This window comes from Myiozetetes cayanensis, unplaced genomic scaffold, assembly GCF_022539395.1.
Source record: "Myiozetetes cayanensis isolate MyiCay16 unplaced genomic scaffold, myiCay2020 scf2-11, whole genome shotgun sequence".
Classification (NCBI taxonomy): domain Eukaryota; kingdom Metazoa; phylum Chordata; class Aves; order Passeriformes; family Tyrannidae; genus Myiozetetes; species Myiozetetes cayanensis.
In genome coordinates this window covers 86,460,267-86,475,154 of record NW_026087411.1, presented here as the reverse complement: position 1 = coordinate 86,475,154, position 14,888 = coordinate 86,460,267, and the positions used below count along the sequence as shown (strand labels likewise).

At 34.5% G+C, this 14,888-nt stretch overlaps 1 protein-coding gene across 10 annotated transcripts in view; it reads left to right on the top strand.

The window, feature by feature from the left end:
- ADGRB3 (adhesion G protein-coupled receptor B3) overlaps window positions 1-14,888 on the top strand; it is a 453,017-nt gene that overhangs the window by 273,057 nt on the left and 165,072 nt on the right. For all 10 annotated transcript variants that reach the window (XM_050316306.1, XM_050316311.1, XM_050316301.1 and 7 more), the window contains one exon: window positions 1,551-1,594. In XM_050316306.1, the coding sequence (XP_050172263.1) occupies window positions 1,551-1,594 (44 nt within the window). The remainder of the gene's footprint in view (window positions 1-1,550; window positions 1,595-14,888) is intronic.

Below are 14,888 nucleotides of genomic sequence, written 5' to 3'. Positions count from 1 at the left end.
CCTTCTTATGATGCAGCTGTAGGACTACTACTTTAGTATGCATATAGCTATATCAGATTGCAAGTAGTACTTCTTCACCCAGACTTAGGATACAAATTAATGTCTTTATAAAATTACATTTTAAAGAAAAGTTAGTTCTGTATTGACATTCTGTTTTTCTTCTTACCTTTCTATATGCTCTTCCATCAATGTATCTGAAAGCTCTTGCCTAGTGATGCAGGACCTGGTCTCTGAATCTCAACTGGCCTGTTATCCGGTGCTTTGTCCTGTACCCTCTTCCCCTTCCTCTTCTTTATATTATAAATACTTCAGGGAATGGAGCATTCTTTATTTATGTTTGTACAGTGCTATGTAAATATAAAGTGCCATAAGTATATGTTGGTTTTAAATATTTATACTCGACTCATGAAATTCAGTGGAGTCAGCAAAATACTGAACTAGAGGTTCAAAGTTTCCCTAAATGCCTCTCTCACAAGCATCTCCAGAAGGACCTTTTTTATCTTTGACAAAGAGGTGGATGGAATAATCTAAATATTTAATAGATTTTTACTTCATAGGTTGCCACGTTTTTATAAAAATAAAACACTTTTGAGAATGAAATATTAAGGTTTACTTTGTTTATATGAAACTACTTTTATATCTAGTGCATCTACACTAGATGTACACTAAGATTGATGTACAAAAATAGTAATTGTTTCTTCAAATCACTTTTGATTTTAAAAAAAAATATAATTTTTTTCTGTACTCTATATAATTTTTTATGTATTTCTGATTTCTGGGAATACCCAGAGCTTGTGATGAACAGGAATATAGTTTTGCAGTTTTAAGTACTTCTAAGTCAATCTGAGTGAATTTTAATTTTGCCTCAACTCTTCCTAGGCAGCAAAATAAACATGAGTAATAATAGTTTTCAATTTCCCAAAACATTCCCCATAGTTCAATGATGTATAATAAGCCTAGATTCCCATCCTGTTCTAAATCAAATCAGAAATTTTCCACTGACTTTGAAGAGGCTGAAGCTGGGATTGTAAAGCTCAACCACATCAGAAATAAAATATTTATTTGGAGCAAAAGCTCCACTGATTTAGTACCTAATTGACAAATACTTTGCATATTGAATGTGGGGTCATCTGAAAACTGAACCTGCCAACATCTTACCCAACATATGCTTAAAATTTTTAGAGGCATTACTGGTTTTGACGTTCAAGTTCCTAAGAGGTCTAAAGTTCTGTTTCTAAACACACCAGAAATGTTCAGTCAAGTCTTTTAGCAGATTAACTTTTATCTCATATTTCCCTTCTACTAGGATATGCCAAATAGACAACTTTATGCTTACCTTGTCTAAGCAGAGAATGCACAAGTAGTCTGCTCCTAGGTTGAAATGCTTTAAAAGAGTCTATAAGAACCTTACACTTTTGCAACTTCAGTGGCATCAATTCATCAGAGTATAAAGATAATCTTGTAGAAGGAGACTCAAATAAATTTTTAGGTCAAACATGACACATATTTTTGTGTATCAATACTAATAGGTTTGTTTGTTTTCTTTTTAGGGCACATTGAATCCCTACTGTGTGCTGTGGGATGATTCGAGAATGTAAGTAACAGATGTTTGCTTCTATTTCTATGGCTCAAATATTACAAAGTACCTATTGATATTTAAGTAGTTGGTCCATAAACAGGCTGGTACGAGGGCAGAGAAAACAAACATTTGACAGAGTGAAAGTACTGGATTCTCCAGTCACTTGGCTTCCTTTCTGCATCTATGTAAATTGAAATAATACAATATCTCACCAGGAAGAGATTACTCACATAGTAATTTTAATCTGCTCTCTCAAGTTTAATATGAGGATGTCTAAGAACTGTAGTTCCTTGATTGTAGTTGCTGGGCAACAAGCAAGTGGGTAAACGATGAAACAAATAACTGAGGAAGGCTCCCATTTCTGTTACTGCAGGAAGCGTGATCCCCACAGCAATCTTCATTTTAGTTGATTGAAATTTTCATTTCAGTTTATTAAAATAATAGCTGTATACTAAGCAGTGATAGTATACTAAGTGTATACTATCAGTCTTCTGCTGCTTTTTTCAATATATGTCCCTTCTATAGCAAAAAAAGAAAATGTTACTGTATAAAAGTAAAGCAGTAAAATCAGTGTAGTTAATAAAGAATCCCAAGTTTATACAGTTGTAATTTGCTACATTAATCTTTCACAGTAAATCTCCCATTAAAGTCAAGGTGAACTTTGAGTACGTGCAGATAAAGTGGTCCAAGAAGTAGCCCTATGTGGTTGTCTTATTATTTTTTTTCTAAAGTTGATGTTGTGCTTCTTGTCCAGGTATATTTTATATGTCTTCTGATACAGACTCATGTGCAGAGTTAGAAATTGTATGACTGTGATTTTGTGAGTGCTTTCATCCTTGAGCTTGTGTTTACATCAGTACACGGGTGGCTGAGAAACGACATTACAGAAATGAGAAACTTTGGATATGATACTAGAAATCATTCCAAATACAGGTAGTACCGTGGTCTGTGCCTCTGCAAAAGAATCATAATGCCATTTTTTGCCAGCAACACCATATTATGCAATTTCTATGAAATCTGTGGAATTAAGTACATGAAAGTACATGAAAGACTTGATATTATGCATTATTATGAGCACATGGAAAGCAAAAGATTTTGAACAAGTTCTTTGTTTCCTCTTTACAAAGTTTTGCTTACACAGGAGTGGTATAGTGGGTTTTTATCATTTCCTGTATGCGTTACTTTAAGCACTGTGTATTTAGAGCACATACTCTGATATCACTGTCCTAGTCCACAGTATCAAGGGCACATTTGCATTAAATTAGGCTACTAAAAAAAACAAGCAAAAAACAAAACAAAACAAAACAAAACACAAATAAAACCCCAACAAACCCAAAACAAAAACCCCGCAAACAAACAAACAAGCAAACAAAAGAAAAACAACCAAAAAAAACCCAAAACCATGTTGCGGATTTAACTATGTGATTAAAAGATTGGATGCAGGTATTTGGGATGAATGTGTGAAGTAATTGCAAACAAATTTATTTTGTCTTTGCCACTTGTTTTGCATGTACTTTTAGTATTGCTTATAGAGAAGTTCAGTGGTACATATAGTACTGTTTTCAATGTGCTCAGAATCTGAATGGAAAAGTGAACTTTTGAAACATCTGAAATTTACGTAAAGCTAACATAAAATAGTCTGAGGCTTTGAGGGAGAAAGACATGCTTTGTTATTCTGAAGGATATATTTTCTAGGCATATTAGAAAAGATATTGAAGATCGTAAAATAATTTAAGAGTGGAGGTATTCTTGAAGATGTGTCCATTTTTAAAAGTGATGTAAGTACTCAAATATTCTCGATAAGATGTGATGCATCTGTAAGGTCTGTATGGGCACCACTGTGTTTGACATGTGCATGTGTGCTATTGTGTGAGAATGTGACACTCTCTCTTATCTGAGTATGCAATAGCAAGAGCAAACTTCTGCTTTTTTCCTCCATCCCTTTGGAAAAAGGATCTATAGTGTTAGCTGTGGGAGCATTAGCTTATTCAAAATTTTACTTTTGTAATGCTGTTTCCTTTTGATTTGGACCATTTTATTTGTATTTATATTTAGTCAGAAATATTTCAGAATTTGTGTTCTGACACTGTGAGTTTTAAATTATGAAAGCTCTATAATGATGACTCAGATCCTATTATTTAACAATCTTCATAAATAAATAGTTAGGTGGCCATGATTATAATTGGCTTGTTGTTGGCTTGTTTTCTTTATTTTTTCCACTTTTTTCTAAGCCTCAGGAATCAGTTGTCCTCAGCAGCAGGCAACTGGATTTGATGTGTTAATAGCCTAAATTACATTGCAAATCCTACAGAGCTGTGATGTATTCATGTCCTTCCAAACTGAGTAATTTTTGCATAACCAGTATTTAGCAAGTGTTTTGGAATAATCCCAACCAAAAGTAGTCTGCTTTTAGTTGAAGGTGCTTAACTAATCAAGTGTCTATTGTGAGTCAGGTGTTCTAAATTAAGTGGTTTTCAGATGAATCCTACGTTAGCTTTTATCATCAGCATACAACCAGCAGTAACCTCTAGAGGGTTTTGCCATCTTTTTAGCCGCTTCTCCCACACCTTTATCTGTGTGCCTTGCAAGTTCACATTTAGTAAATGATACTTTCTCCACTGATCTTGTCAGTTTAATACTTCTCCAGCAGCAAGGAAAGCTTTGTCTATCTGGATTTTGGCCATGTTTTTCAGGAAATGGAACAATGATTACAGTTCCCTGACATCCATCCTTGAAGAAAGTTCTGGATCTGTGAGCTCTTAAATCACACCAAATCATCAAGGTTATCCTACTGCCATTGGTATCCGTGACAATTTGGTCACCCTAACTTTAGCAATAGCAGCTTTAATCTATTCCTTCTATGAGATTTGGTGATTCTTCCCTCTGATTATGTTTTATAAGTCTTTTCATTTATCGAGTTGGCAGGCTTGTGCACTTTCTGTAGGCAGCTAGTCAAATGTGTGTACAATATTGAGACAGTACAACTAAAGAATAAGATACTACGTCATGTATTAATCCAATAATTCATCATTTTATTTCAGTTGATTATCTCAGTATATAGAACACACCTGGCTGTGTTGATTGAAACCAGGCTTTCTTATGAATTCTGGTGCTTCCTTTGATACTTCCAGCTTCCCTATACAAAGCTGGTAGCATAAATTGTATTAAGTGGTGACTTTTCCCCCTCAGAAATCTGAGTGATATCTTCATCTATTCATTTCAGAAAATGTATTTAAATGTTGCATTCAGTAAAGTCTTAGGTAGCTGAATGCTTCTCCTTCTAGTGCGTGGGAAAGTGTATGGAATATTTGTAATTAACACTCTGAGGATAAACAATTTTGTTCCTTAAACCAACCAGTCAAAAACTCCAGAAAGAGTTGTGTCTTTTTCGCTTTGCATTGTCTGCATCCCTGCTGTCAGGAATTGTTTGTGATACATTAATTCCAGTGTTTCAGTCCACAAAGAGAAAGAAAAGGAGTTGATCAAGTACTAGAGCTGGCTTTCCTACCCCACAGAAGTGATTTTAAAGATTTTAAGATGAAACAAAACTTGAAAGTTTTTCTTTTATTCCTCCTACCTTTCTGGAAAGGAAAAGAAGACAGTCTCAAGTAGCAAGTGATCCAATAGTTAGATGGATTTACTTGGGGACCTCAGGGACTGTCACTTCAATTTTTTCTTTATATAAGTTAATTGAGTTTGAAACACACTTTTCAGCCTTACAGGAGCAGCCTATGCCCAGTGAGCTGTCAGCTCCTCTGGAGTGTGTTACTCACACTGTGTCCTGCTGGAACTCTGCCATATTATTTAATATTCTGGAAGCTGATTCCAGACGCCTCTGTATTTAATTTTCCCACTGTTTCTATGTGTTTGTCACCATGCCAAATCTAAATCTTAGCCTTATCACTGTCAGATATGGCTAAGGTTTTTTTTCCCTAGCACTGTTTTGTTTTATGTAAGTCTGGGTAAGGCTCTGTAAGCCCCAGCGATCAAAGAATCCTTATGCGCATGCGTACATTTTGATTTAAAGAATGCCATTTCTTGTGGCAGTCCAAACAGTTCTCTTGAACTTTTTTGCCATCTCTGATGTTTATGTATGTGATAGATGCCATAACAGACAGTCTGGATGTTGTGGTTTAACCCCAGCCAGCAACCAAGCACTAGCTCACTCTCCCACCATTAGGATCATGGAGAATATCAGAAAGGTAAAAGCTACCAAGTTCATAGGTTGAGATAAAGGCAGTTTAATAGGTAAAGCAAAAGCCATGCACACAAGTAAAACAAAACAAGGAATTAATTCACTGCTTCCCATGGGCAGGAAGGTGTTCAGACATCTCCAGGAGAGCAGGGCTGTAACATGCACAGCGGTCACTTGGAAAGTCAAGCATTATTATTCAAAAGGTCCCACTCTCTCCCCTTCTTCTCCCAGTTTATATATGAGCATGATGTCATATGGTGTGACATCCCTTTGGTCAGTTTGGGTGACCTGTCCTGGCTATGTCTCCTCCTGGCCTCCCATTACACCGTCAACATCCTTGCCAGCGTGGCGGTATGAAAAGCAGAAAAGGCCTTGGCTCTGCGTAAGCACCGCTCAGCAATAACAAATATGTCTCTATATTATCAACCCTGCATTCAGCACAAATCCAAAACACAACCCTATACTAGCCACTGTGAAGAAAATGAACTCTACCCCAGCCAAAAAGCAGCAGAGTGGATCTCTAGGATCCATGAAAGTTTGGCCTGACAATGCAGCTGGTGTTTGTTCTTTTAGAAGAGTGTTGGACATAATGTGGGCACATGTGTTCTCCACAGGATGGAGTCAGTTGTTGCTGGTGTGCTCTACATCTGTACACAGTGCGACATGACATCTCACAGCACTGTGTAAGGGGAAAGGGTTTTAGTATTCTGAGCCTCTTTTCTGCCAGTTGCTGCAGAAGGATGTTATAACAGTATGACAGCATTTTATTTGTCCATATGTGTGCTCATAGTAGTTTGTGCCTGCTGACTATACAGTTGGCAGAACTACAGTGCAAATAGCTGAAATTTTTAATATTGCAAGAATTTTGACCTAACTCAGTTTTAGTTTAGAACAAATGGTAGGTCTGTTCTATTTTTTTTTCCCCCCACTGTTATACAAATTTACTTTGGCAATGGTTTAGATTTGGTACCCTAAAGTTATGTGAAATTTTGAATACCTATATGTGAGACATGACAAATTGTATACATTTGTATATCTTCCCAATTTCACCCCAGACATCTTCCATTAAAAAGAGGGTTAAAATAGTTTACAATTATTTTTGTTTTAATTATCCCATAGAGCTTTTAATTATTTTTCTTCCATTGTCCCTGGATACAATTCTGAAGAAATAGTCCATAAAGGAATTTTTTCGATGCAAATAAAGAAGAGTCTACTGGTTAATTGTGATTTTTCTGTCTATAGGGCAGAATATGACTCAGCCTTACAATATAAGCTTGCATGCTTTGACAGGGAGTCCTGATCTGCTTGCTGTGTCTCTCTCCTCTCCACCTTGATTTTTAAAATTAGCATGATGGACCATTAGAGTTATCTTTTGTGTTTGTCCTAGCCTTGCAAACCTTTGAAAATATGTTCAAGATGACTCTATAACTTTTGTCAAAATGCATCAAGCTAATCATAAAATAATTAGGATATCCTGAGTAAGAATTTGCTAGTGGAAATATGAATAGTAACCTCTCCTACCTTTATGTTACTTTACAGTTGTATTATTTTTGTCACCAGAAAGATATGGAGGAAATTGAATGAGACTAAGTATAGTTTGGAAATATATTGCTTCTTCCATTGACTTCAGTCAGACTTTTTGGTCTGGCTTTACAGTCAGACTTAGCTTCTGTCACATTTTTCAAGACAGAAAATTCTTTTTCCCTATCAACTTCTATGCTTTTGTTCATTAATGAACTTATTCAGAAGACAAAGGCCTCCTGGAATGCCTACGTTTATGGAGAACTTTCCATAGTGGAACCTGTGTGATAGCACACTACCTAATCTTCTGCTCCTAATAGTCTTGCATAAAGGATTAGAAGACTACAAAAATATATTCTTTTTCATTAAAACAGTATGGAGTGAAAAACCTGATCCAAACTCCCTTGCAGACAACCAAAAGGCTTTGACTGATTCAAATCAGATCAGATCAGATCAAGTGGCAAACCACTGCTCAAGCCATGCAAGACCTAATTTTAAAATTTTTAAATTCCCAAACTGCTAAGATTATACTGTAGTGCAGAAGAATTAGCTCTGAAATGTTGTACAATATAAAATGGAGAGTCTTTATATTGAAACAGTCAGACCAAAATTTGCTTAAGTCATACACAAAGTGAATCAGTATATATGGGAGGAATTTATAATTTAGTACTTTTTTATAACACTGCTCTTCTCTAACACCTACACAGCTATGAACAGAGCTTACATGGCCTGCTGAGATTTTTAACAAAAAAAGGAAATCAAATTAATCTCTGCTAATAAGTTCACTTTCTTTTTAATTTTTACTGGGTGATTAATCAACTCCGTTTGTTGAGAACTCAATTGCTATTTATTACCCTTATATAAATGTAGATTTTCACAAACTAAAAATAGTGGTTTCTTGTAATATCAGGCAATTAAAATTCTGAAATGTGACTAAAAGGAACTAGTTATTGTATCTTCAAAATCAAATTTAAAGATATGAATTGGACTTTTGACAGATCTTTAATGTATAATGAGGACAAAAGATAATTGAGCAGTTTAATTAAACTTCACAACAGAAAAAGAATTGGTTGTAATTTGGTTTTGTATCTATGTTGATGAACATACATGAAAACATACATGAAAAATTCATGTATTCCTAAGTCAAATATAATGTGATCATTACTTTCCCTAATAATACCTCAAGAAGAAATGCACCAGATGGGATCTGCAAATCCAGCATAGCGGTGGACTTGAGCTGACTTGTAGTGTTTACCAAATCAAATACAGCTTCCAAAAGTTCAATATTAGCATAATTGCAACTGCAAAATTTTTGCAACATTTTTTATTTTTATGATGTGCCTCTTAAAGTTTGTTACACCTGTAGATTTAAAAGCAATTTAACACAGAGATTCCTATCATCCTTCCTGGTTTACAGATAGGGAAAACTACAGCATAATGGAGCAAAGCAGAGTTAGAATTCCAAATTCCTGAGTCCTAATTGAGGATGCTCCCTAGCTGTTCTCAAAACCAAACCATTCCCCTGCCATGAAGTAGATCTCTAAAGTTTAAATAGTGTTATAATGATACTTTAAATTTTTTTTCTCACTCAGATAATCTCGTGACTGTTGTCCATTCTGGAGAATTTAGGTCTTTTTATCCAACAGAAGTGGTGCTGCAGCACTAAAGGCCCTTGTATAATACCACCCTTAAATAAAACAAAATCTGCATGCATCACCAAAGAGGTTGAATAACCTAGGGAGTATTTACTTTTCTATGTGACAAGGAGCTGTGAGAAGTATCCTTCTGCTCTTCTCTGCTGTTCCTTTGACAAGAGAGGTACAGATCATGTGAATAAATTGCTTGTAAGTAAATCATGTTGTTCTTTACTTTTAAATTTATTTGTAGTCAGGACAGAAAAAAACCAGAACTATTGGTATAAATATACCTACTTTTAGTAATATGATAAAGGCAATATGCTACAATATAATTTTTAGCACTTGCAGAGTATAAGTTTGCTTGTCTTTGCTTCAAAATGTGTGGATCTAAATCTCCTAAATTAATAAGTATTCTCTCTGATAGATCCAATATCATGTAATTCATTGAAGTCTGGTCTGTCTTCCTACAAGAAGTGGGTTTTTTTTGCAAAAGGACGTTATATAAATGTTTGAAATAGAATTTTGCAATACATGCTAGAGGTCATCTTCCAACTCTAACAGTTGTTCTAGAATTGTTAACGCTGAAAGTGTATCTCTGCCTGATAAAACTGTAAGTCCATCAAAAACAGTTGAACACCTCCAGTGTAAATCTGCCGTATTTTATCAATTGCTATCACAAGTATACACACTGTGATGCTGTATCAGCATCTTACTGACCTCACAGGTGTCTTTACACATAATTAATGTTTTGCTGAATCTCTGTGCCAAAGTTGAGCAAGATGAGCAGATTCAGTTAAATCTCTTCCTGAACCAGTCACTAGAGGGAAGCAAAGACCTTCACGTGCCTATCCATGACGTCAATCAATGTCTATGTCCTCACTGGCATAATCTGTCAGTATTCAATCTAAAATTTTGAAAAAGGCCTATTTGGTGGAAAATAACCCTTTGGGAGAAAAACAAAACAAAACAAAACAAAAGCAAAAAAATATTTCTGTATAGTTGATTTCCAGAGGCCATTGTCATTAAAATATGGAGTTAATTTCATGAGCCATGTTTTCAGAATTTAAATCTAGACAAGAAATTCAGTGCAGAGTGGATAAAGATGGGTTTAAGGCTTTCATTTTTTAAGCATCCCAATATTAAGAAAAATACATTGAAATATTTGTAGCATAGAAGCTATGCACTTGCATCATATTGTGAAAACTAAGATAAAATATACCAGTTTATTGATGGTTTTTTTTTGATCCTCCCTCAGTTATCTATACTTCCATTCCATATTTTTTCTTTGGTACATACTTAGAATCTTATCCTGCATATGCAGTTCTTCAGTGGATATCAGGTAAACAGATCAAGAGAACATCAAATCATTAAATGAGACTAGTCCATCATGCACTCCATTTCACCACAGAGAAAGTATTATGTGTATATACGAACTTACATTATTCTTCCAGTTTATGAGGGATTATATGTGAAGTAGGGGTCATATGTGAGGTTTACCATATACTGTGCTTTTAGTGTATTTAATTCAGCCTTGTTCTGGTTAGTGAGAACACAACTCAACTTACCATTCTCTCCTATGTGCTAGGCTGGTTGAATTCCTTTAAAACAGAAACACCAGAGGCCAATGTTGCATTTGATAAAACATGACATTTGCTTAAAGGAATGTACCTGATATGAATTGGATTAGCCCTGGAAATTGAAATGCATAGAAACAGGGAAAATATTTAAAATAATGTTTTTAAGTTTATTACTTAAAATTCTAAATGATTTAGAGATTGCAAGGGCAAGATCTGTACAACTTACCACTTAATTTGAATAGAAGATCTTTTATTAAGCTTGAGCTATTCAGGGTGGCCAGACCTTAATGAGAATAATACAAATGTGTATCATGATTTGAGCAAGTTTAAATGGAAGGTAATATGCTAGATGAACAGCTCCAAGCAAAGCAATTTCATGAAAAAAACCCTGTTGTGTTGAAGAGCTCCTATATTATGGCTAAATAGATTTTTAGCTGAAAGCATGGTATATTTGTGATGGCTTTTTAATGTTATCATCATCTTCTCTGATAATATTGAGTAAGAGAGATTTCTTGTCTAGCTAGTTAACTAAATATAATATACATATGCATTCAAGTGCATGTGCTGGGGATAACATTCTGCAATCCATGCTATTATTCCAAGTAATGGAATAATATAATTCTAAATGTCTCAGGTTATAGTTTGGATTCTTGATGCTACATGTTATCCTAATAATGGCATTTCTAGTGCTTGTCTTCTCTGTTCTATCTACCCATAGCTATGGAAGAAGCACAAAATAACTTTGCATATATCGAAAGCATGCATTAAAATGCCATCATGTTACTGTAAGTTCACAACTTCACATAGATATGATCCTGTTGTCAAGTTTATCAGTAGTTCAGTAGAAGGCCCAGGCTTAAACAACATGCCAAATTTGCACCATAGAACCAGAATCAAGCCACAGGTATTGGTACAAATCCAAGAGTCGACTCTGTCAGCATGAATGTCAAGAATTAAGGGACTGCATGTATGGACATAAAGAGCAATAGAGAAGCATAGAAAAATAATATCACTCGTTATAATTCATCTGATATATTTGTATGCTTAGCCTGTAAAAAGTACATTGTTTTGACCAAATTTAAAATGAAATCCTTTAGATTTGTACTACTTTGTAGTACACTTTTGAGTGTGATATAGAGCTATTAAATGTCCTTTTTAAAAGCCAGTGTGTAGTTTCTTTGATATCTACTCAGTTTTAAATAATTATTCACAGAAATAAGCCAGTGCTCTATTATAATATAAAAATAGCTTAAAGTGTATATATATCAAGTGTCAGATAATAACACAAACAAAACATATCTTAAACAAAATATAATTATTGCATTTGAACAATTTCTGATTGCATCTAGACAACATAGAGTCATGCAGCTAGTTCAAGAATTCTAAAAAGAGAGCAAGAGTCAGCAGCATTCAGAAAGAAGTCTAATCTCTTTTTAAACAGTTTATTCTCTAAAAGTTATAGCGTGTACAGGAAAAAGTCAATAGTGTCTCTTTCTATGCACATCACATCTTCAGCCCATTCTTCCCCTGCCTTCTCCTTCTTCTTGTAAGTGGACAGTCAAGCGTCCGATGTTTTAGGTACACAAATTGCATGTGTGCTTACACAAATACTTCATCGTTTCATGTACACACAAAGAATAAAATCTTGGATGGAGATAAAACACATAAAATATTTACCACCACCCCTTAAAGAAGTACAACTGAAAATATGAAGCATCCATCTCTTTATTGTACTACTCAGCAAAGCATATTCTGTATACTGCAATATATAATTGTCTGATGTCAGGTTCTACGTGCTTTTAATGTTATTTATATTGAAAATTATGTACCAATTTTAAACTAGGTAACATACACCATCATAGGAATTATAACTGCATCTTCTTAATTGTAAACACAGAGAAAAAATTATACTAAATTTACCAAAACCACCTGTTTCCATCTATCTATCTATCTATCTATCTCTCTCTCTCTCTATCTATCTATCTATCTATCTATCTATCTATCTATCTATATTTCCTTACCTACTTTGCCTGTATAATTGACTGCTGAGAATATTTTTGTTTTTTCAACTGAAGCAGACCATTCTGTTTTCATATTTTTTGTAATTGATTTACACAAGAAAACTGATCTGACACAATCTTCTTTTCCTCTGAGGCTTTTCAAGTAAACAGAAAAATTTTCATCACAGTCAAGGAAACATACAGATGTCTAAATATCACAGTCAGTTAGCATTTCAGACAAAATTAGAGAACAAGGTGCTCTTAGGTCCACAAGTCTGTGATCTACCCTGTAGAATTACCCATATTTCTTTAGTCTAGAAAATGTCTAGCACTTTTGAAAGGACCTACATGATCCCGGTTTCATTCTCACCTTCCTGCAAAAATAGCAACATCTCTTGTGTGTCATTTTAGGAAACCATGAAAGACTAGTGTGTAGGTGCACAGTTATCTAAGAATGAGGATACATGTTGAAATCCCAGACAAAAATCATCTTAATCTCAGGAAACACAGAAGTTTCTTGTTCAGGCAGTTGTGGGGAAGAACCAGGGAGAGCTGGGGGTCAGGTGAGAAGGCATTTTCTAATACATGCTGCTGTGTATGGGGTTTCTATAGATACTGGGCATTCTCTCCAGGATGCTGAAACCTCAAACTGTTACCCAAATGTCATTTTATAGTCTATACAACTAATCTTCCCTTTGTTTTGACTAGACCTTTACGTTTTCAGTTTAATTTGATTAATCCAATTGTTTCTGAGAAAACATATATCATGAAAACAAGGAACACATAGGCCAATGTTTTTGGGGATGTGAATAAGTTTTTGATATTATTTTTATTTGATTTTGAAATATAGGTCATCAGTAGCCAACTTTACAGATGTTGTTTTTAATAATTTTTCTTCCGGATTTCTCTTTTACTTAGTTTTGTTTAAGACAAGGCATTTTACAAATGTAAGCTGATAAGAATGTGGGAATTATATTTTGTTAATGTGAGAAAATATTCAAGCACTTTTTTTTTGCCTGATTTACTGCATTTCAAGTGTGTCAATTAGGTGTAAAGTCTAAAACATAGGGCATTGAATGCAGCAGGATGATTTCTTTTCCTTAAACTCAATGTCAAAATGTCCTCGACAGCCAAATGAGAGGCAAGAACTGAAAGAAGTGATTCACAGCAACTAAACAAAACCTAGCCCTTTTCTGTTAACCAGCTAAGACAGAAATCTTCCTAGATCAGAAATTGGAAATAGTATGTAAATGTGTTTTAATTGGCCCTAAAATTAAGGGTTAATTTAGATAGGGGGTTAATTTGGGCTCAGTTTAGATATCTTTATACAGTCATGTAGAACAATTTAGGATATGTCTACAGAAGTAAACTATGACTTTCAAAGCAGGTGAAGGCATAGACACCAGAAGACATCTCTAGTAGTATTGTATGTAGGAAATTAAATCAGTTGCTAACAGCAGAATTAACTGCAAAATTGAGAAATGAAAACACTCAGATGTATATATGCAAGTGCCACTGTCATTGGGTACCATATAAAGGTAAACTGTCCTTTAGATTCTATAGATTGTACTGATAAGATGTCCTTTGACTAATGGAAACTTAAATACTTTGCATACTTATAGGTACCTAATTTTGGAAGTTTCAATATCAGACTGAATTCTGCCCCATATATCAGTTTCTGCCTCATGATATGGATTTTCAAAATATTTCCTTGGGTAAACACTTACTTAATAAAGAAATAAGAGTGCCCTTTTGTAAAATAACCTAAGATTAAAATCTGTCTCTTTCCAGGAGACAGCCCTGACCATCAGGGTTGTATATAAATAATGATCTTGTAAATCTGTTTTCCTTGCAAGCAAAACTAAAAATAATAAGCATAATTTAAAATACTGATCATATAACATTGGTATTGAACTCACAGGACCAGATATAGAAGAATGAAGTTCTGAAGTAAATTAACATGTAAAGTCTGTAGTTCTTCGGGATAGATATTGTCCAACTTTTTAAATTCGTTATTAAGGACATAGTGACAACCACTAACTCTATGATGGAAAGATTCTCCAATGACAATATACAAGATACCAGTATCTTGTCAGAGGACAGCCAATGCATTCAGTAAGTTAGTATTGGAAATGTAAAATTATTTGATAGACATTTAAAAAAAAATAAAATGAGAAATGAGTCCTCACTGAGACTAAGACACAGTCTGAGATAGAATGTTTAGTTTCTAAAAAATAGTTTGTATTGAGAATCAGGGAGTAACAAAATAATGTTTTACCTTATCTCCACACTTGGGTAAGAGACTAAAAAATGTATATTTGTGATCCTGCAAAGCTGATTATGTTCCCAAAAGCCCTTTCTGAGGCATTTTCTGCCCTC